Source organism: Salmo trutta, chromosome 15, assembly GCF_901001165.1.
Source record: "Salmo trutta chromosome 15, fSalTru1.1, whole genome shotgun sequence".
Taxonomy (NCBI): domain Eukaryota; kingdom Metazoa; phylum Chordata; class Actinopteri; order Salmoniformes; family Salmonidae; genus Salmo; species Salmo trutta.
This window is the reverse complement of record NC_042971.1, coordinates 1,725,874-1,748,283: the sequence shown is the minus strand read 5'-3', so window position 1 is coordinate 1,748,283 and position 22,410 is coordinate 1,725,874. Positions and strand designations below refer to the sequence as shown.

General features: G+C 41.8%; 1 protein-coding gene and 2 long non-coding RNA genes across 8 annotated transcripts; 1 reads left to right on the top strand and 2 right to left on the bottom strand.

Moving 5' to 3' along the window:
* Nucleotides 1–428: 428 nt before the first annotated feature.
* On the bottom strand, nt 429–1,748 carry LOC115149568 (uncharacterized protein K02A2.6-like). The gene is made up of 2 exons (XM_029692525.1): nt 780–1,748; nt 429–468 (listed from the first exon to the last, which is right to left on the bottom strand). The coding sequence occupies exons 1-2, from the start codon at nt 1,655–1,657 to the stop codon at nt 429–431; spliced, it is 918 nt and encodes a 305-aa protein (XP_029548385.1). The 5' UTR covers nt 1,658–1,748.
* A 2,628-nt stretch (nt 1,749–4,376) lies between these two features.
* LOC115149664 (uncharacterized) lies at nt 4,377–5,113 on the bottom strand. Its single transcript, XR_003866919.1, has 2 exons — nt 5,034–5,113; nt 4,377–4,832 (listed from the first exon to the last, which is right to left on the bottom strand). It is a non-coding gene; the product is annotated as an uncharacterized LOC115149664 (long non-coding RNA).
* Nucleotides 5,114–7,131: 2,018 nt separating this feature from the next.
* On the top strand, nt 7,132–10,899 carry LOC115149660 (uncharacterized). 6 transcript variants are annotated; one of them, XR_003866911.1, is made up of 6 exons: nt 7,132–7,824; nt 7,986–8,133; nt 9,016–9,153; nt 9,425–9,911; nt 10,274–10,544; nt 10,809–10,899. It is a non-coding gene; the product is annotated as an uncharacterized LOC115149660 (long non-coding RNA). The 6 variants fall into 6 exon arrangements; XR_003866915.1 differs by lacking the exon at nt 7,132–7,824 and having other exon boundaries at nt 7,938–8,133; nt 9,425–9,738; nt 9,837–9,911; XR_003866913.1 differs by having other exon boundaries at nt 7,132–8,133; nt 9,425–9,981.
* The last annotated feature ends 11,511 nt before the right edge of the window (nt 10,900–22,410 follow it).

Sequence of the window (22,410 nt, the reverse complement as noted above, 5' to 3'; positions counted from 1 at the left end):
AACTATATAGCCCACTCAGCCGGTAGTAGAATCACATTGCACAGAACTCACTCTTGGTGATGACATCATCAAAGGGGAAAGGTCAAGGTTAATGCCAATAATAACCATGTAATTATTTATATAGTGTCCACACTATAACACTTCTCCCCCCTCAATTTAAATCCCCCCCTGTAAGGAAAACATAAGGTTAACAAGTAAACCACATTAGTGTTTTCTTCTCTTTACTACACCACACTGTAGAACTTCTGCTGATGTTACCGTAAATGTAGCCAAAACAACAACAATAAAATGACAGTCCTTATTTCTTTTCAACTAGGTCTGCTGCTCCAAACAAACACTAACACCACGAGTCTCTCAGTCTCAACTACAGAGTTAGTCTTTCAGGAGGCTTGTGACTACGCTGTGATCTGCACAGTACTCCTGGTGTGCTACGAGACACAGGTAAGGCGTGTCACAGTGGAGCTGGGTCTGAGGGCACAGGAGCGGGTTGGGTGTTTGTGAGAGAATGTCCATCACCCTCTGCTGGAACCACTGAATGCCCCTGTTCCTCAGATGCTGTTTCCTGTGGGATTTCAACTTGTACACTACCACCCACAGCTGTTCCGTCTGAAAACATGGTCTTGTCTTTGTCATAGCGCAAGCGGAGATGGTCCTGGTGTCTGCGCATGACTCGACCATCAGTCAGTTTGACCACAAAGGAGACGGGACCACTCTGACTCAGAATGATACCTGGCAACCAGCGTTGGCTGCTTGTGAAGTTGCGGATGTAGACAATGTCATTGGGTTTTAACTGTCTCTCCCTTGCGTGGTGGTCATGTCTCTCTTTTTGTTTCTCCTGCTTCCGTTCCACTCGTGCTCTGATGTTCGGACGCAGTAGATCCAGGTGAGCTTTTGGCCTTCTGCCCATTAACATCACCGCTGGAGCCTGTCCTGTTGTTGATTGTGGCGTGATGCGGTACTGGAACAAGAACCGAGAGAGCTTAGTAGTGATGGTTCCCCCAGTCATCCTTTTGAGCCCCTCTTTCAGTGTCTGCACAGCCCACTCCGCTAAGCCGTTTGAGGCCGGGTGAAACGGGGCGCTGCGGACATGGCGGATCCCGTTTCTCCGCATGAATTCTTGGAACAAATCACAGGTAAACGTTGTTGCGTTGTCGGACACCAGAGAGTCCAGCAGACCATGGGTTGAAAACACCTGCCAAAGCTTTTCGATGGTTGTGGTCGCTGTGATGTTGCTCATGATGTGCGCCTCCAGCCACTTGGAGTGTGCGTCCACCATGACAAGGAACATGTGACCCATGAAAGGGCCTGCAAAATCTATATGCAGCCTGGACCATGGGTGGTCAGGCCACTCCCACAGATGTAGTGGCGCGGGCGGCGCCATCTTCTGGTTGATCTGGCACTCAGAACATGATTTAACTTTGTCTTCTACCTCCTGATCCATGTTAGACCACCAGATGTAAGATCTGGCTAAACTTTTCATCCGGGAGGCACCCGGGTGAGCCTCATGGACCTCATCCATGACTTGTGCACGGCCAGGGGGTGGAACAACCACTCTGGACCCCCAGAGTATGCAGCCATCCTGCACACTCAGCTCAGTTTTGCGCTTTGCATAAGGTCTTAGTCCATCATCCTCTATGACAGGAGGCCAACCCTGCATCAGGAATCTTTTCACTTGGGACAGGATAGGCAGGATAGGCAGGATCTTATCCCGGTATTGGGATTCATTGTCATGTGACCATGGCGGGGAATTCAAAACTGCAAGAGTAATCATTTCAAATAATCAAATAATCAACTATTTTCCTCCATTTGAAAGATATATCTCCTAAATCTAACCACGCTGTCCGATTTTCAGAGGCTTTACGGAGAATGCATAAAGTTAGGTTATGTTAGGAGAGTACATTGACAATAGCTGTGTGTAATGTTTAGCCAATTCAAAGAAGGGCATCAACGGACAGAAAACTAGCTAGAATTCTGCACTTACCTTTGACAATCTGCATCAGATGACACTCATAGGACATTATGTTATACAATACATGCATTTTTAGTTCCATCAAGTTCATATTTATATCCAAAAACAGCATTTACAGTCGCGGTGAAATTCAGAATTTTTTTCGGCTCGAATGCTCCCAGTGAATCCAGCATTACAAATCACGGAATTACTATTCGAAAACATTGGTAAATTATAATATTGTCATTCAAAGAATAATATATTATCATCTCGTAATTGCTACCGAATGGCCAGATCTCAAAATAACTTTACTGGGAAATCACATTTTGCAATAAACTGGGTACTATGCTAACAACAACAAGCTAAGCTATAAGCTAAGCTATACAGTTAGCATTAGCATCATCTAATATCGATAATAACATTCTAAATATCCCCTTACCTTTGATTATCTCCATCAGAAGGCGCTGCCAGGGATCCCAGGTCCAGAACAAATGTGGTTTCTTTTGACAAAGTTCATAATTTATGTCCAAATAGTTAGCGTTCAGTAGGCTCCCATAAAATGAGGTGGGCAGTGTAAAGTCACGCCGAAAAGCAAAAAAAAACCTAGCAAATAATCTATTTACGTTTGTTCAAACATGTCAAACGTTGTTTAGCATTAATCTTTTGGTCCATTTTTAACGTGAAACATCAGTAAACATCAGTAATATTTTCACACAACCTATCAAGTGTCTAGAATAAACGATTATGACAAAGACACTCTTCTCAGATTTATGCGCAGGCGCAAAAAATGAAGTGATGACGTGTCAACTTACAAGCATTCTAATTCGGTCTGTATTCATCACAGATGCTTCAAACAACTTTATAAAGATCGTTGACATATAGTGGAAGCCTTAGGAGTTGCGAACTGAATCCTTTCTCACTATGGTATCTATAAAACAATGACACTAAATAGTACAGTCACAAAATTCACATTTTTTTAAATCTATTTTTCACAGGTTTTTGCCTGCAATATGAGTTTTGTTATACTTACAGACACCATTCAAACTGTTTTAGAAAATTCAGAGTGTTTTCTATCCAAACCTGAACAATAATATGCATATTCTAGCTTCTGAGTTGGTGTAGGAGTCAGTTAAAAATGGGCACAATTTTTTTTCCAAAATTCTCAATACTGCCCCCTAGCCCAAACAGGATAACATGCTCATATGAAAATAAATCTCAGCGGTGCCTCCAAATTTGTTACCCTTCCAATGAGCTTATCATATAAACTACAACGCGAAAAGTAAGGTTTACTTCACTTTTAATCATGTCAGCACAGGTGACAGCCGTTTACAGCTTTTCTTTAGTTTTTCATTCTTACTCTTTCCAATTCACTTAAACTATATTTCTTTATTTCCCATGGTGTCACGACTCCTGCCGAAGTCGGTTCCTCTTGTTCGGGCGGCGTTCGGTGGTCGACGTCACCGGTCTTCAAGCCATCGCCGCTCCACCTTTCATTTCCCATTTGTTTTGTCTTGTTTTTCCACACACCTGGTTTACATCCCCTCATTACTCTACGTGTATATTATCCTGAGGTCCCCTCGTGTCTGTGTGTGGTATTGTTAGTTCGTTTTGTGTGTGACGCTACAGGCTAGTTTTGCGCCGGGTATTATGTTAACCCGTGGTTTTTGTATTTTGCACTATTTTGTGTATTTGTGCGCTCGCTTCTTCCTTGGGCCGGAGTGTTGTTACGCAGTTGCGTCCGGCTGTTTTCCTCTGCCTAATAAAGCGTGCCTGTTCACTCATCTCTGCTCTCCTGCACCTGACTTCCTTCGACCAGTTGCGCACACTCTGACAGAATACCACACCCTGCCTTATGGAGTCAGCAGGAGCAGGTACCCCTGTTGTAGGGGTCGAGGAGCGCGTCCGAGAGCACACGGCGATGCTCCACCATCTCGGCGCCGTTATGGACCGCGTCGTTCAGACGATAGACCGCTGGGAGAGACAGGGAGTCCCTCCAGCGCCTCCACCAGCACAACAGGGGTCGCCACTACTCGCCCCTCCTGTACCTGGTCCCAGTGGGATTCGTCTCGCTGTTCCCGGGGAGTATGATGGGACGGCGGCATGCTGCCAGGGTTTCCTGCTGCAGCAGGACGTGTACCGGCTCCTTCGGGACGTGAGAGGGTGTCCGCCCTCGTCTCGTGCCTCTCGGGGGAAAGCCCTGGAGTGGGCTAACGCCATGTGGGTAGAAGGAGATGCAGCGCTGGACCACTTCGAGGAGTTCACCCGCCGCTTCCGAGCAGTCTTCGACCACCCGCCCGAGGTTAGAGCGGCGGGTGAACGTCTCTTCCACTTGAGGCAGGGGACGAGGAGCGCCCAGGAGTTCGCCCTGGACTTGGAGCATGCATGGAGCGGCGGAGCTTGCAGAAAGCCTCGTGCTCTATGTCCATCATTTTTAGGCAAGTGTTTACTTCCCAGGCCTGCAGTATGAAACAGGAAGTCCCATTAGTGTAATTTCACAACAGATCTATCCTGCTGTGCTAACTCGTTGTTGAAAGGCTAGTAAAGAGCTCACTAACTTGTAGTATGTCTCTAACTCTCATTCTCTTACCAGCCGAGCGAGGTCGTTTCCCTCCTCCAGGGTTTCCTTCCACACCCTTCAAATAAAACACAGAGCAATTCAACTTTCCTGGCTTGTGATTTTTCTGTTGTTTATTTTACCCACACCTCCTTTAGTGCTGCTGGTGGCAGGGAATGGCAGTGAAGGTGAGTGCTGACGTGGCGCTCACCTCTCCCTAAGGGATTTTTTGCCCTGAGACACCAGCCAGTTGCTCATGTGCTCCGTGGTGACATGGGGCGGGACCTGGCCTTGACTCTGGAGCAGCAGATAATGGACCATGAGCTTCTTCTGCAAGATGAGGTAAGGTGTGAGACCATGCCACGAAATACCATATCATGTGCTTTCAGAAGGGCCTCTCGCAACATTTCACCACTACTCATGCCTGACAATTTGCAAGTGATATTAAGAACTCTTATGACCAACTTCTCTAAACTGTCTTGAAATACAACTCTCTTTCTGTTGTTTATGTTTTTGTGGGATGAATCTTACCTGTTTATTGTAATATGTTTCCTCCCAGCAGGCCTGCAGAGTCTGAAAATAAAGGCTGCTTCTACAGAATTCCTTTGAAGATAATGAAAATAATGATGCTTTGTTATGCACATTATGCACAGGCATTTACACTATGCTAAAATGAATTTATCCTAAGATTACCTTTGTGGGACCATAAGTGAACTCCGGAATGCACCAAACCCTATCCATGGTAAGATGGGGAAGAAATGCAGCACTATAGATATACGGGATGCTCTAGAGATAACAGGAATGACTTAAAGTCGCGAATGATCAATGACTGTGTTGTCGTCCAATATGCTGCACTTAGAATTGAGTTGCAGGCGATGTTTGGCGCAAAATAGAATGTTTACATTCTATTGCCATGGAGAAATGGAATGTGTAGAACCTGTATAATTGGGTATGCTTCTATGTCTTTATTTCGTGAAAGATTAAGCTCTTTATTATGTCATAATGTGTATATGAGGACGTAGGAGCCCGTCCCGATTCATGACATGATTATCCAGGTGCATGTTGCATAGACCTACCAGTCCAACCTTGGTTTGCAAGTTAAATACATTGTTTATATATGCCTTTACAAATCTATTGACCACATCCATTTAAAGCAATGATTGTCAATTGAAAATGTGGTTGTTGTGTTATCCTGTTGTGCGCCTTGAGTGTCAGTCCCCTTAAGCACATTATTCCAATATTTCCGAGCTCTGAATTGACACAATGAACACTTTTGCAAAGATATTCGGTTACAAATAAGAGTATGAATGACAATAAACGTATGACTTGAATTGTATGCATAATAGTGTAGTAAACAATATCGCTCAGCGTGGGAACTTTTGGTGTTGGGAAAGTATCCGTTATAAGTCTCCATGGCACGTATCACTTCGTCGTCTTGTTGGTAATAGTAAAAATGCATGACAGTCCGCATTGTAATGGTCTAACAGGTGCTTTTTCATTTTGTTTCTCACATTAAACAGACATCTGAGAACTGAATTGCTTACAGTTGTACCTATGATGCACAGACACACTAAAGCTGTACAGTGTAGTTTGATAAGTCAGTTTCAATTATACATATATATATATATACAATCTCGGCTATTTGCATATGTACGACCGTCCAAACTTGACCCCACACACATACACACACATTCATGCTAATCCCTCACACGCTTTTGAACATTGCACAACCTGCAACAAGACACTGAAAGAGCATGTTATTCCAAGAGTGTTTGTGTTTGAATGAAGACCCGAAGAATGAAATCAATGTGTGGATGTTGATTGGACAATGTATATGTGCTTTGCAGAAGCCATTTTTTTTTTGCATTCCCTGTAGCGTGTATTTTACTTTATTTTACAGAATGAAGATTTGGTCTGAGAAACTATGCCGATTATAGCATTTTAGCATTATTTTTTAAATAAGGCAATGTTTATATGACCCCCTTTCAAAGAGTCGCTCATTTATCACTTTCTTGCAGATATACAGTGCCTTCAGAAAGTGTTCATACCCCTTAACTTATTCCTCATTTTGTTTTCTTACAGCCTGAATTCCAAATGGATTAAATTATAGTTTTTTTTATCATCTCACCCAGCTACAGACAAAACCCCATAATGACAAGGTGAAAACATGTTTTTTGAATTTTTTTCAAATGTATTGAAAATGAAAAACATAAATATCTAATTTACATAAGTATTCACAATACATGTTAGAATCACCTTTGGCAGCGATTAAAGCTGTGAGTCTTTCTGGGTAAGTCTCCAAGAGCTTTGCACCCCTGGATTGTTCCATATTTGCAATATCACACTATATACAGTACCAGTCAAACGTCTGGACACACCTACTCATTTAAGGGTTTTTCTTTATTTTTACAATTTTATATATTTTAGAATAATAGTGAAGACATCAAAACTATGAAATAGCACAATTGGAATCATCTAATAATCAAAAAAGTGTTAAACAAATCCAAATATATTTTATATTTGAGATTCTTCGAAGTAGCCATGAAGTTCTTCATGGTCGAATTGCTCCATTGAAACCACTACTTATGGACGGACACCAATAATAAGAAGACTTGCTTGGGCCAAGAAACACGAGCAATGGACCTTAGACTGGTGGAAATCTATCCTTTGGTCTGATGAGTCCAAATTTGAGATTTTTGGCTTTCAATGTGTGTGTAAAGAATCAAGGGTGTTTAGTAGGGTCTACTCTTCATTATAAAACTATTTGTTCAATGGTTTAAAATCTGTCAGAAGCTGCTTTCAATTCATGGTGGCTCTGAATAAGTCTTGACTGGAGACAGAGCTTGTTTTGCCAAGGAAAGTGAAAAGGACTGAGGGAAAGTAAAATGGAAAATACATGGAAAGGAACATGGAAGAACCTCAAAGAACATTGCATTTTCAAGACCATGTAACATCAAACATAACATCAAAATGCATCTTATATTCCTGCCCTTACAGAAAAACCACATGATTTCAACTGACATTTTATGTGAAATCATGTGAAAACCATGTGAAAATCATGCGAAAATCACATTTTCACAAGTGTAGTTTAATGTAATCACATGTTGCTTTACATGTTATCACATTATCTTCACATAAGATTACATGAAAACATGTTTTTGGAACACTTCCCGTGTTCACATGTGAAATTGATGTGGTTTTTGCGTATCTGACTGGATAGGATGGGTGATTCAGCAGAGGACAGAGCGAAGCTGACCAGCCAACAGGAACTGTGTGTCCCTGACAAGCAGGCCACCAAACGCCCTGCAGTTCCACACTCAAGGTTCTTAATAATGCTTTAAAATGCACATGTACGGTTGTGCTTGTGTAATGGGTTGAAAACAAAGTCACTAAAAACGGACAATCCTTTATTATTCATTTCCCCCCCAATTTGTTTATGTATTTGTCTTAATTCATCTAAATTGCATTTTCTAAATACTTTAGCGTTAGCAGTCCATCAGGCCAATAGATGGCGCTGTTGCACTGTTGTAGCAGGAGAAACAGCAAGTTCTGGCCAAGCGCTCACCATTCTGCTGAATAAGGATCAGAACTTTACTGAGCTAAACTGGGTCTGTTCTTTTTACTATTACAGGTATGTAACAGAACTTCCAAACGTTCAAATATATACACAATATGTAATAACATGCTATTTAACAACTCTGTCAAGGTATTATCACGTTAGGAAAGGTCTTGTTTTGGCTTTGTGTCGAACTGAGTGAGAGAAGAATGTGATTTACATTGAGTGAGAGTATATGTTAGCTTGATGCTAGCTGAGGTAAAAAACGATTTACGAGTCACAGAGACTATGTTTACTGAGTAGCTTACTTGTACTGGATTTTGTCTAGGAGATTTTTAGATAAATAATCCATTTGTTAGGGATTTCTGAGTTGGTTTTACATGTTATTGTTTTTTTTGTGTAAAATTGTGCTCACTAGCTGGTAAACTGGCCGAGCACGCTCAGTCTGGTGGACTTTTAGTGCATACAGTGTGAGAGACGATTTTCTGGAGGTGCCACTATCTTAAAGCTGAATGTATTGTTGTCAGTTTTCTATAGAGGTAGCGGTATATAGAAAAACATTCAGTTATGTTTTCATATATAGGTGTTTCTATTGTATGAAGGTGAAATACATTGTGGTTTTCATGTGAAACCATACACTAAGACAGGGTTATTTGTGGAACATTTTTGAGTTGTGCTTTAGGTAAAGTGCATTTATGTTGTGTAATTTAAAATGTGCACTTGTTTGATGTGAATATTTTCAAAGTACTAACAAGAAAATAGACAATTGAACAAGAGGAAAAAAACATTCTTCAGAATAAAGAAAGCGCCAGAACTTTGCAGACGTAAACTTGTGTCCGTTCTTTTTACTTTTGCAGGCCACCTCAGCTACACATGCACTCTGTCTGCACACGCATCCACGCATGCACATACACACGGACAAACACACACTAATGTTCTGTCTCTTGTGTTTGTCAGCAGTTCATCGTGGCCCTGTCGTTCGCCTCCTTCACCAAAGCTCTGTCAGGGACCTACATGAAGTGTGCCATCACTCAGAGAGACACTTTGACCTGTCCAGCTCTCTCATCGGACTCATAGACTGCAGCTTTGAGATGGGTATCAACAATAACATTGAGTTGCTTGAGAATTCATGTAGTAAAAACTAGATACAGACTACAGTATGATCCGTTTTTCTTGTGGTTCAGAGTCTGCTCTCAATACTGTCCAGTTTTCTAGTTGTTCCTATTAATTGATTGACTGGCGTTTGTCCATGACTCTACTGTCAAAGCCCTAACATTGTTTTATGTGCTGCTATGTTGTTGCAGCCTAGTATCCAAACTGATATGCCATTTTTAGTAAAAATAAAAATTAAAGCGCATGGGTGCAGTTTCTTGTCCTCCTCGTTCCGCTGTGAAAGGACCGCACCAGCTCCGGTGTCCGAGGCGTCCACCTCTACCACAAAGGGACGAGTAGGATCAGGATGAACGAGGATGGGTCCGGAGTTGAAACGTCCCTTGAGCTCTATGAATGCCCTGTCAGCCTCGAGATTCCAGCAAAAACCTGCTTGAGTGAGGTGGGACAGGGCCGAATGTGTTCCGGAAGGGTTTTTGGAGAAGATCAGGATGTCGTCGAGGTAAACAAAGACGAACACATTCAACATATCCCTAAGAGTGTCATTGATCAATGCTTGAAAGAATGCCGGTGAGTTCGATATTCCGAAGGTCATGACTAAATACTCAGTGACCACTAGGGGTGTTAAAGGCAGTTTTCCACTCATCTCCCTCCCTGATTCTCACCAGATTTTAAGCGTTGCGGAGGTCCAGTTTGGTGAAGAATTGGGCTCCTAGGGCCAACTCCAAGGTGGCGGACATCGGGTAGGGGGTAACGATTCTTGATCGTAATCCTTTTCAGCCCTCTGTAATCGATGCAAGGACTGAGGTTTGGGTCAGAGACAGAGAGACAAGGGATGCGTTTAGACAGGCAGCCCAATTATGATATTTTTTCCACTAATTGATCTTTTGACCAATCACATTACATATTTTCGCATCAGCTCTTTTTCAGAGCATATCTGATTGGTCAAAATACCAATTACTCAAAAAAACTACTGAATTGGGCTGCCTGTCTTAACGAAGCCATAGAAACATGGACATGCTCCAACTGAAATGTTCCATCCTGTCAGTATTGATGTTGAATGGCATTAAATTCTATTTTTTTTGTTTTCTCCCATCCCCTGTAGGTTTGTTGAACATGAGTGGAAATGAAACTCCAGCACACTGGCAGCACTAAAGACGTGTGAGTATAACTTTTCCAGGTGAGGTGAACCTGCCTGTGGGTGCGGTGGGGATATTCCTGGGAGGTCTACTGATGAAGAGGTATAAGCTTGGCGTTGTGTCTGGAGCCCAGCTGTCTTTCGTCACCTCCTTCATGGCCTACCACCTCCTCCTTCTGCAGTCTGGCGCTAAGTGTGACAACGTTAAGGTGGCTGGTCTGACCGTGTCCTACAACGGGTAAATATGACATCTGATTGGTTGGTTGGTTGGTTGGGGGGTGTGTGGGTTGATAAAAACAAAAGTTTTGATCAGTGGAATATGAGGGAGAGTTAGACCAAAACACACATGGGCCTCTTCCTGGGCTCCCTCTTGTGGGAATATACAGTATGGTTGTTACTGAGCCAGGATTCCTGGCTGTTTTGTCACTGTGCCTATGTCAATGATAGTTCAGACACAATTATTTAAACATCATTATTACCAGCCATTTTCTCTGTCCCCCAGGTCCCCTGGTGTACGATGGCAGCCTGTTGTCAGAGTGTAACAGAGACTGCTCCTGCTTGGCTGGGGAGTGGGACCCTGTGTGTTCAGACAATGGCATCACCTACACCTCCCCCTGCCTCGCAGGCTGCTCCAGCTTTACAGGTTACGGCAAGAACACGGTACCAATACTATTAATGTACTGAGTGTACAACACATTCACAGGGATGCTGGCCCATGTTGACTCCAATGCTTCCCACAGTTGTGTCAAATTGTCTTTTGAGTGGTGAACCATTCTTCATACACACGGGAAACTGTTGAGCGTAAAAAACCCAGCAGCATTGCAGTTCTTGACACAAACTGGTACCCCTGGCACATACAACCATGCCCCGTTGAAAGGCATGTAAATATTTTGTCTTGCCCATTCACCCTTTAAATGGCACACATACACAATCCATGTCTCAATTGTCTCAAGCCTTACAATATTTTTTTAAACCTTTCTCCTCCTCTTTATCTATACTTATTTAAGTGGATTTAACTAGTGACATCCATAAGGGATTATAGCGTTAACCTGGATTCACCTGGTCAGCATATGTCATGGAAAGAGCAGGTGATCTTAATATTTTATACACTCAGTGTAACTCATTGGCACTGACATAAGTTATTTTCAACCATTAACTGGGGCCTTGTTGAGGCCTTATCTAAGTAAGTAATTGCTGATTGACAATAAAGTATTATTTTGATGTATGGGAAAAAATATGGTATGCAATTCCTATGTAGAGAAGGTTCTCTCTGGTAGTTGTTCAATATGACTTCAACTTATACAGGGCACTCTTTTTTACTTTTCTTTATTAACAAATATCATCAAACAAAAGAGGAATAGTCACATGCAAACAAGCGTACTAACAAACTATTTACATTGCCAGGAATCCTAAACAAACAAATCATATTCATTAAGACTACAAGTTTTAATTGCCTTTTTGTTTTTCATTATAGTTAGTGATGCCATATTGTTTAAACTCATTTATAAAGTGAAAAAAGTTAGGTTTTGAATTAGGCCATTGGCATTTGTGAATATGAAATGTACCTAGTATTATTAGCAGTTGAATTAAATATGCTACATCTTTATCTACGTCAGAATTTCTGAAATAAATCATTATATCAAAACCATTAAATAGTACAACCGGCCCTATTTATTTTGTAACAAAATTCTGTATGTCAATCCAAAACATTCTGCTATAAATACAGGTAAAAAACAAATGCAAAATGGTCTCCTTTTCCATTCCACAGAAATCACAGTTATATTCAATATTCAGCTTGTGTCACGCCCTGACCATAGAGAGCCCTCGGGGTTCTCTATGGTGTTTTAGGTCAGGGCGTGACTAGGGGGGTTTCTAGGTATTATATTTCTATGTTGGTGTGTGTATATGGTTCCCAATTGGAGGCAGCTGATAATCGTTACCTCTTATTGGGGATCATACTTAGTGTGTCCTTTTTGTCCCACCTGCGATGTGGGATATTGTTTTGTGTGAGTGCCTATGTGCGCTACGTGTTTCACGATCGTTATAGCTTTGTTGTTTTTGGAAGTTTCACTATTATTAAAATGTGGAACTCTACTCACGCTGCGCCTTGGTCTAATTATTCATACGACGGTCGTGACAGCTTGAATCTTTCCAAAACATGTTTCACAGGATAAATTCTATGTAACATTTCAAATGAAACTTCCTTTACTTTGTTACTGATACAATATTTGTTAGCAATTTTCCATGCTTTCCCCCATTGTATATCACCATAGATATCTGACCAAAAGAATCTTGCTGAGAGAATTGTAGTATCATAAACAATATTCCTAATCTGTTTATTACTACATTTATTTTACATTTACATTTTAGTCATCTTATCCAGAGCGACTTACAGTAGTGAATGCATACATTTCATTTCATACATTTTTTATTTATTTTTTCTGTGCTGGCCCCCCGTGGGAATCGAACCAACAACCCTGGTGTTGCAAACACCATGCTCTACCAATACCAATGCCAATGAATATATTTTCATGTAAATCTGTTACATCAACCACAGAGGAATTTAAAGGAGACAACCCCCCCCCCTTGGAATCGCATCAAAAACAATTGCATATTCTTTTGGGGTAATTGGAATTTTAAACTTATCAAGAAATTCCCCATATGAGAGTAGATATCCATCCTTATTCAGTAACTGACCAACTAAAATAATTGTATTCTCAAACCAGTTATAAAAAATACTTATTTTTAAATCATATATCTTTGTTCCATAAAAAGTATTTGTGTTTATACGCTAACATCCAATCTAGAATTGTCTGCTTATGGAATTTGGCCAACTTTACTGGGATTTTATCAATATCAAAATTACATCGAAGCAAAATTCGAAACCACCAACAGAGTCAAATAAATACTTAGGGAAAACATTCCAAATACTGTTCTGGTTCTTAACATACTTCAGAATCCATTTTTTTTTAACATTTATTTTAAAAGTATTATTTGGAGTATTGAAATCTAAAACCTCAAGACCTTGTTCTTGGGTATTAGTGAGAATATATTTTCGTAGATAGTGAGGCTTGTTCCTCCAAATAAAATGATAAAGAATCTTATCTAAGTCCTCTATAATTTTAGGGGGTAAGCCAAGTGATAACGAGACATAAACCAATATGGATAACCCTTCAGCTTTGGAAAATAAAACCCAACCGTATAACGAAATATCTCTCATCAACCAGAGGTTCAATTTCTTCTTTGTTTTCTCAATAATGGAGTTAAAGTTCAATTCACTCCTTTGTTTTTCATCCTTGGATATAACAATTTCAAGATAAGTAACCTTATCTTTAATTGGGATACCATATACTTCCTGTAAAACACAATCCTTGAGTGGAAATAAGACTAACTTATTGATATTAATTTTCAAACCCGAAACTAAGGAAAAGTCTTCAGTACAGGAAACTGCTTTAGAAACCTCATTCCTGTCTCTTAAAAATATGGTGGTATCATCAGCCAGCTGACATAGTTTAAATTCCTTGCCAAGTGCTGAAACACCATAAATTCCCTTTTTTGATATGAAAGGCCATAATTTGAGTAACCAATAAAAATACAAATGGACTAATTGGGCCTAATGCCACGGCCAATATCAAATCTTTGGGATCTCCCGCGAGCTAATTTTACAGAGCTTGTACAACCACTATATAAAGTTTGGACTGCTTTCAAAAAATAGTCACCAAACCCCAAAAAACATATTGCTTTGAACATAAACTCATTTTCTACAGTGTCAAAAGCTTTATAAAAATCAACAAACATAAGAAAACTATCATCAAGGATGAGGTCATTATAGTCAATCATATCTAAGATCAACCTGATGTTATTACTAATGTGTCGAGCATGCATAAAACCAGATTGTTCATCAATTATATGATGCAAGCCTCGTTTCAACCTCTTAGCAAATCCAAGGGCAAATAATTTCCCATCATTATTCAACAGGCTAATGGGTCGCCAGTTGTCTGTATAAAGAGTATCCTTATTAGGTTTGGGAATCAAAGTAATTACACCTTGCTTTAAGGAAGCCGGTAACTCCCCTTTTTCTATTGATTCTGGAAACATAGCAAGAATGAAAGGAATCAATTTATCATTGAATGCTTTATAAAACTTGCTTAATAACCATCATTTCCAGGGGACCTATTGTCCTTAAGGCTTTTAATACAGTCTTTTATCTCAATTTCAGATAACGCATCATCACAAAAATCCCTGAAATCATTATCTATCTTCTTAGCAATGTTTGCTACATTGTCTAAGAAAAGATCCATATTGGAAGTTGGCTGGGCTGATGTATACAGATTCTGATAAAACTGGGCAACATGCTGAGAGATTTGTTTTGGATTTTCATTGGGAGCATTATTAATCATTCATTTACATATGGAAGTCTTTTCGCCTGCCTTTTTTTCTAAATTAAAGAAATATTTTGTATTTTTCTCTCCCTTTTCCATCCATTTTCGTCTTGACCTTACAAACGTTCCCCGGGCCTTTTCCTCGTAGATACAGTCTAACTGTATTTGCAATGATGATAGCTCCAGTAATTCCTGATTAGTTAGTTAACTTTTTTTAGTATAATCCATTATTCCCTTTATGATGTCATATTCTTTCTCTCTTGGCACGAGCAATTTCTTTCCCCATTGAAATAGCCAAAAGCCTTAATCAAATTTCATTAGCTCCCAGTAACTTCCAAACGTATTCATAACACAGGCACAATTCCAGTATTTATCATTAATTCCTGCTACTTCCTTCTCTAGTAAAGTCTTGTTCATTTTCCAGTAACCTTTGCTAACTTTTTTTGTTGACAAACCATGCATATTTATCTTTATTGAGATCCCTTTGTGGTCTGTTAAAATCGATGGTTCAATCGAGACTGTTTCAACCTTGTCAGCCATATCTTCAGATATCAGCCAGAAATCAATACGGGATTGTATAGATAAATCTTTAGTACTCCATGTAAACATAATCTTATCTGGGTTCTTATGTCTCCAAATATCTAGAACACCTAACCTTAGACATATATTCCTTATCTCACAAACAGAATTGCTATCCTTAGGAGGTCATCTATCTAGATTATCATGTATTAAAATCTCCACCCCATATTACTTTGGCCAATGGGAATTTAGACATAATTTTACTTATTTTCCTCTCAATGTCTCTAAATAAAATACAGTTACTTGACTTGTTATTGGAAGCATAAGTATTTACAACAATGAATTGAACATGGTTGACATCTACCAATAGTATAATCCATCTCCCTGTATTATCTGCTTCATGACTCAATATATGACCCTTAAAGTTGCCTTTTAAAATAGCGACACCTGCTGACCGATTAGTACCCAATGAAAAGACAAGGTCAGGGACTCCTGACTGACTTTACTCTCCGTCATGTTGAAATATGACAAAAGCTCTAGGCTGTTTTTAACCACTTCCGGTTGTCACAGGAAGTTCTTACTCAACACACGTTGTCTTTGGGGTAGACATAAACAGAATCCTGACTAAGAAGTCTCTACCTTAATAATTGACTGAATGACACATGGTTGAGTTGCGTAATTTTCACTATCTGCAGGTGGCCATATGACAATAGCTCTAGGCTGTTTTTAACAACTTCCGGTTGTCACAGGAAGCTCTTGCTTCACACACGTTGTCTTTGGGGTAGTCTCAGTCCTGTCTGATGCTGTCTGGCCAGTGAAACAGTCTGTCTCAGTCCTGTCTGATGCTGTCCGGTCAGTGAAACAGTCTGTCTCAGTCCTGTCTGATGCTGTCCGGTCAGTGAAACAGTCTGTCTCAGTCCTGTCTGATGCTGTCTGGACAGTGAAACAGTCTGTCTCAGTCCTGTCTGATGCTGTCTGGACATAAAGAGTATAACATTGTTGCTGCCCGTAGCGTTGAAGACAAGGGAAGCCAGTGAGCATTTGGCTTCCTTTGATTGTGTTGGCTGTGCTAGCTGTGTTAGCTGTGTTAGCTGTGCTAGCTGTGTTAGCTGTGCTAGCTGCGTTAGCTGTGCTAGCTGTGCTAGCTGTGTTAGCTGTGCTAGCTGTGTTAGCTGTGCTAATCCAAATTTATGGTTTTAAAAAAGGGCAAAATTAAAGACAGATCGTAACTGTAGGTGCTGAACTCTCTGTGTCGTTTTAAATCAATAGTCGTTTTGTCGTCCCTAAAATGTCTGAAACATATATTTTGCTTTGACCGTGCTGCAGGTCACCTAACTGTTTGGTTACATGCAATAAGCTTTGTGTGGACTTCACCGGACAGCGGTTGCTCTCTGGTTTTGAGATGAAAACAAATGTCTAGTTTAATTTATTCTGCCGCTGTGTCTAGTGAAAGGCAGACACAGTGGATTCATTTGTCTTTAATAAGATTAATAAGATCAAACTGAACTAACTGCTATCTTGAAATGTTGAAAAAGTGTTTTTAAATAGGCATCCTATCATTTGAAAATTAGTTGAAAGGCTAAGTGATTCTCCTCCTGAGAAGAAGCTGACAGCCTTCAAACAGAGCAAAAAAAGTGGTCCCAAACAATATGTCAAAATGAATAAAAAAATGATACAGCTGTCTTTAATAAGATCAAACTGAACTAACTGCTATCTTGAAATGTGGAAAAAGTGTTTTTAAATAGGCATCCTATCATTTGAAAATTAGTTGAAAGGCTAAGTGATTCTCCTCCTGACAAGAATTTGACAGCCTTCAAACATAGTGCAAAAAAAGTGGGCGTCAATCATATTTGTGAACATAATCCCTAGCTGTGTATTGCCGCTTTCCATGTTGTCTGTAGCTTGTGAGGTGTGGAAACACTGTTGCTTTAATGGATTTTGTCTTGTTGCTTTTTTGTTCTATGTTGCTCTGTCTGTATGCTACGTCTTGCTTGTCCTATGTTGCTCTGCGTGTGCTCACTGCTCAATGATTGTCTATTTGTAATTGTTTTTTAATAACCTGCCCAGGGACTGGGGTTGAAAATTAGCCGGCTGGCTAACTGGCTTAACTGAAACGTTGATAAATGTGCACTGTCCCTGTAAAAATAAAATAAACAGAAACCAACGTTGAGTTGAGGTGCAACCAAAAACTTGAATGATCATAGAAAAGGAAAAAGCGCAACTCTTGCTCACTATAAAAAATGCATTGCTTTATTCAAGCAAGGTTAAAAGATTAACGTTTCGGCCTAGTCTATGACGATATGCAAGTTGTGTTTGCCCAGGAAAAGGGAGACCCAGACTCACCCTGGTTCTTGAGGGTTGAAGACAGCGAAAAAGTATCATTAAGTAAATGGGACTTTTCAATTCTTGAATACATATCTTTAATGAACATGAATTTAAATACAATTGACTTGAGGATCAGAGCAGGCAGGCTGTCTGGCTAGCCCTGAAGGCCCTCTGCCTCTACCTCTGTGTGGTTCATCTCAACCAAGAGGTTGTGTGGGTTGTCTTTCTCTCTGTGGGTGTGAATCACTATGACCTCTCCCTCTGCCTGCCATTTGGCTGATCAGAAGCCTTCTGCTCTTTCTTGCTCACATGAACAGGAGGAATGGCCTCCTCCTCTATCTAATGCCTCTTCCACCTCCTCTTTCTGGCTGTGTTCGACTGAGGTCACTTGTTCTCTCTCCCTGGGTGTTGGATAGTTCCTCCTCCTCTGTGTCTTTGTGAGTTTGGAGGGAGTTATCCTGTTCCGGCTCCCTCTAAGGCTGTGCATGTTAATCTCTTTCCGTGTGTTGAGGGGTTCAGTGGTTTTGGAGGGAGTCTGAAGTTCGATCTCTAGCGATGAGTGTGGGGTCTGTCCCGTGGTGGTGTCCCCCTCCCTCCTACGGAGGAGCCACTGAGACATGTGCTGAGGCCAAGGAAGATCACTCTGCAAGGACGGGATAGGACACATCACAACACTGCTGCTCATTCATATTCAAACACACCTCAGAGTACGCACACAAATGTGGACACCCCCCCCCCCCACACACACACACAATGAGATTACCTGTACATATCAGAATCATATATTCGACAGCCACCTCTTCCCCCACATGTATTGGGGCCAGGGTCCGAAAGTCCAGGGCGAACTCCTGGGCGCTCCTCGTCCCCTGCCTCAAGTGGAAGAGACGTTCACCCGCCGCTCTACCCTCGGGCGGGTGGTCGAAGACTGCTCGGAAGCGGCGGGTGAACTCCTCGAAGTGGTCCAGCGCTGCATCTCCTTCTACCCACATGGCGTTAGCCCACTCCAGGGCTTTCCCCCGAGAGGCACGAGACGAGGGCGGACACCCTCTCACGTCCCGAAGGAGCCGGTACAGGTCCAGCTGCAGCAGGAAACCCTGGCAGCATGCCGCCGTCCCATCATACTCCCCGGGAACAGCGAGACGAATCCCACTGGGACCAGGTACAGGAGGGGCGAGTAGTGGCGACCCCTGTTGTGCTGGTGGAGGCGCTGGAGGGACTCCCTGTCTCTCCCAGCGGTCCATCGTCTGAACGACGCGGTCCATAACGGCGCCGAGATGGTGGAGCATCGCCGTGTGCTCTCGGACGTGCTCCTCGACCCCTACATCAGGGGTACCTGCTCCTGCTGACTCCATAAGGCAGGGTGTGGTATTCTGTCAGAGTGTGCGCAACTGGTCGAAGGAAGTCAGGTGCAGGAGAGCAGAGATGAGTGAACAGGCACGCTTTATTAGGCAGAGGAAAACAGCCGGACGCAACTGCGTAACAACACTCCGGCCCAAGGAAAAAGCGAGCGCACAAATACACAAAATAGTGCAAAATACAAAAACCACGGGTTAACATAATACCCGGCGCAAAACTAGCCTGTAGCGTCACACACAAAACGAACTAACAATACCACACACAGACACGAGGGGACCTCAGGATAATATACACGTAGAGTAATGAGGGGATGTAAACCAGGTGTGTGGAAAAACAAGACAAAACAAATGGGAAATGAAAGGTGGAGCGGTGATGGCTTGAAGACCGGTGACGTCGACCACCGAACGCCGCCCGAACAAGAGGAACCGACTTCGGCAGGAGTCGTGACACCATGGGAAATAAAGAAATATAGTTTAAGTGAATTGGAAAGAGTAAGAATGAAAAACTAAAGAAAAGCTGTAAACGGCTGTCACCTGTGCTGACATGATTAAAAGTGAAGTAAACCTTACTTTTCGCGTTGTAGTTTATATGATAAGCTCATTGGAAGGGTAACAAATTTGGAGGCACCGCTGAGATTTATTTTCATATGAGCATGTTATCCTGTTTGGGCTAGGGGGCAGTATTGAGAATTTTGGAAAAAAATATGTGCCCATTTTTAACTGCCTCCTACACCAACTCAGAAGCTAGAATATGCATATTATTGTTCAGGTTTGGATAGAAAACACTCTGAATTTTCTAAAACAGTTTGAATGGTGTCTGTAAGTATAACAAAACTCATATTGCAGGCAAAAACCTGTGAAAAATAGATTGAAAAAAATGTGAATTTTGTGACTGTACTATTTAGTGTCATTGTTTTATAGATACCATAGTGAGAAAGGATTCAGTTCGCAACTCCTAAGGCTTCCACTAGATGTCAACGATCTTTATAAAGTTGTTTGAAGCATCTGTGATGAATACAGACCGAATTAGAATGCTTGTAAGTTGACACGTCATCACTTCATTTTTTGCGCCTGCGCATAAATCTGAGAAGAGTGTCTTTGTCATAATCGTTTATTCTAGACACTTGATAGGTTGTGTGAAAATATTACTGATGTTTACTGATGTTTCACGTTAAAAATGGACCAAAAGATTAATGCTAAACAACGTTTGACATGTTTGAACAAACGTAAATAGATTATTTACTAGGTTTTTTTTAGCTTTTCGGCGTGACTTTACACTGCCCACCTCATTTTGTGGGAGCCTACTGAACGCTAACTATTTGGACATAAATTATGAACTTTGTCAAAAGAAACCACATTTGTTCTGGACCTGGGATCCCTGGCAGCGCCTTCTGATGGAGATAATCAAAGGTAAGGGGATATTTAGAATGTTATTATCGATATTAGATGATGCTAATGCTAACTGTATAGCTTAGCTTAGCTTATAGCTTAGCTTGTTGTTGTTAGCATAGTACCCAGTTTATTGCAAAATGTGATTTCCCAGTAAAGTTATTTTGAGATCTGGCCATTCGGTAGCAATTACGAGATGATAATATATTATTCTTTGAATGACAATATTATAATTTACCAATGTTTTCGAATAGTAATTCCGTGATTTGTAATGCTGGATTCACTGGGAGCATTCGAGCCGAAAAAAATTCTGAATTTCACCGCGACTGTAAATGCTGTTTTTGGATATAAATATGAACTTGATGGAACTAAAAATGCATGTATTGTATAACATAATGTCCTATGAGTGTCATCTGATGCAGATTGTCAAAGGTAAGTGCATAATTCTAGCTAGTTTTCTGTCTGTTGATGCCCTTCTTTGAATTCGCTAAACATTACACACAGCTATTGTCAATGTACTCTCCTAACATAACCTAACTTTATGCATTCTCCGTAAAGCCTCTGAAAATCGGACAGCGTGGTTAGATTTAGGAGATATATCTTTCAAATGGAGGAAAATAGTTGATTATTTGATTATTTGAAATGATTACTCTTGCAGTTTTGAATTCCCCGCCATGGTCACATGACAATGAATCCCAATACCGGGATAAGATCCTGCCTATCCTGCCTATCCTGTCCCAAGTGAAAAGATTCCTGATGCAGGGTTGGCCTCCTGTCATAGAGGATGATGGACTAAGACCTTATGCAAAGCGCAAAACTGAGCTGAGTGTGCAGGATGGCTGCATACTCTGGGGGTCCAGAGTGGTTGTTCCACCCCCTGGCCGTGCACAAGTCATGGATGAGGTCCATGAGGCTCACCCGGGTGCCTCCCGGATGAAAAGTTTAGCCAGATCTTACATCTGGTGGTCTAACATGGATCAGGAGGTAGAAGACAAAGTTAAATCATGTTCTGAGTGCCAGATCAACCAGAAGATGGCGCCGCCCGCGCCACTACATCTGTGGGAGTGGCCTGACCACCCATGGTCCAGGCTGCATATAGATTTTGCAGGCCCTTTCATGGGTCACATGTTCCTTGTCATGGTGGACGCACACTCCAAGTGGCTGGAGGCGCACATCATGAGCAACATCACAGCGACCACAACCATTGAAAAGCTTCGGCAGGTGTTTTCAACCCATGGTCTGCCGGACTCTCTGGTGTCCGACAACGCAACAACGTTTACCTGTGATTTGTTCCAAGAATTCATGCGGAGAAACGGGATCCGCCATGTCCGCAGCGCCCCGTTTCACCCGGCCTCAAACGGCTTAGCGGAGCGGGCTGTGCAGACACTGAAAGAGGGGCTCAAAAGGATGACTGGGGGAACCATCACTACTAAGCTCTCTCGGTTCTTGTTCCAGTACCGCATCACGCCACAAACAACAACAGGACAGGCTCCAGCGGTGATGTTAATGGGCAGAAGGCCAAAAGCTCACCTGGATCTACTGCGTCCGAACATCAGAGCACGAGTGGAACGGAAGCAGGAGAAACAAAAAGAGAGACATGACCACCACGCAAGAGAGAGACAGTTAAAACCCAATGACATTGTCTACATCCGCAACTTCACAAGCAGCCAACGCTGGTTGCCAGGTATCATTCTGAGTCAGAGTGGTCCCGTCTCCTTTGTGGTCAAACTGACTGATGGTCGAGTCATGCGCAGACACCAGGACCATCTCCGCCTGCGCTATGACAAAGACAAGACCATGTTTTCAGACGGAACAGCTGTGGGTGGTAGTGTACAAGTTGAAATCCCACAGGAAACAGCATCTGAGGAACAGGGGCATTCAGTGGTTCCAGCAGAGGGTGATGGACATTCTCTCACAAACACCCAACCCGCTCCTGTGCCCTCAGACCCAGCTCCACTGGGACACGCCTTACCTGTGTCTCGTAGCACACCAGGAGTACTGCGCAGATCACAGCGTAGTCACAAGCCTCCTGAAAGACTAACTCTGTAGTTGAGACTGAGAGACTCGTGGTGTTAGTGTTTGTTTGGAGCAGCAGACCTAGTTGAAAAGAAATAAGGACTGTCATTTTATTGTT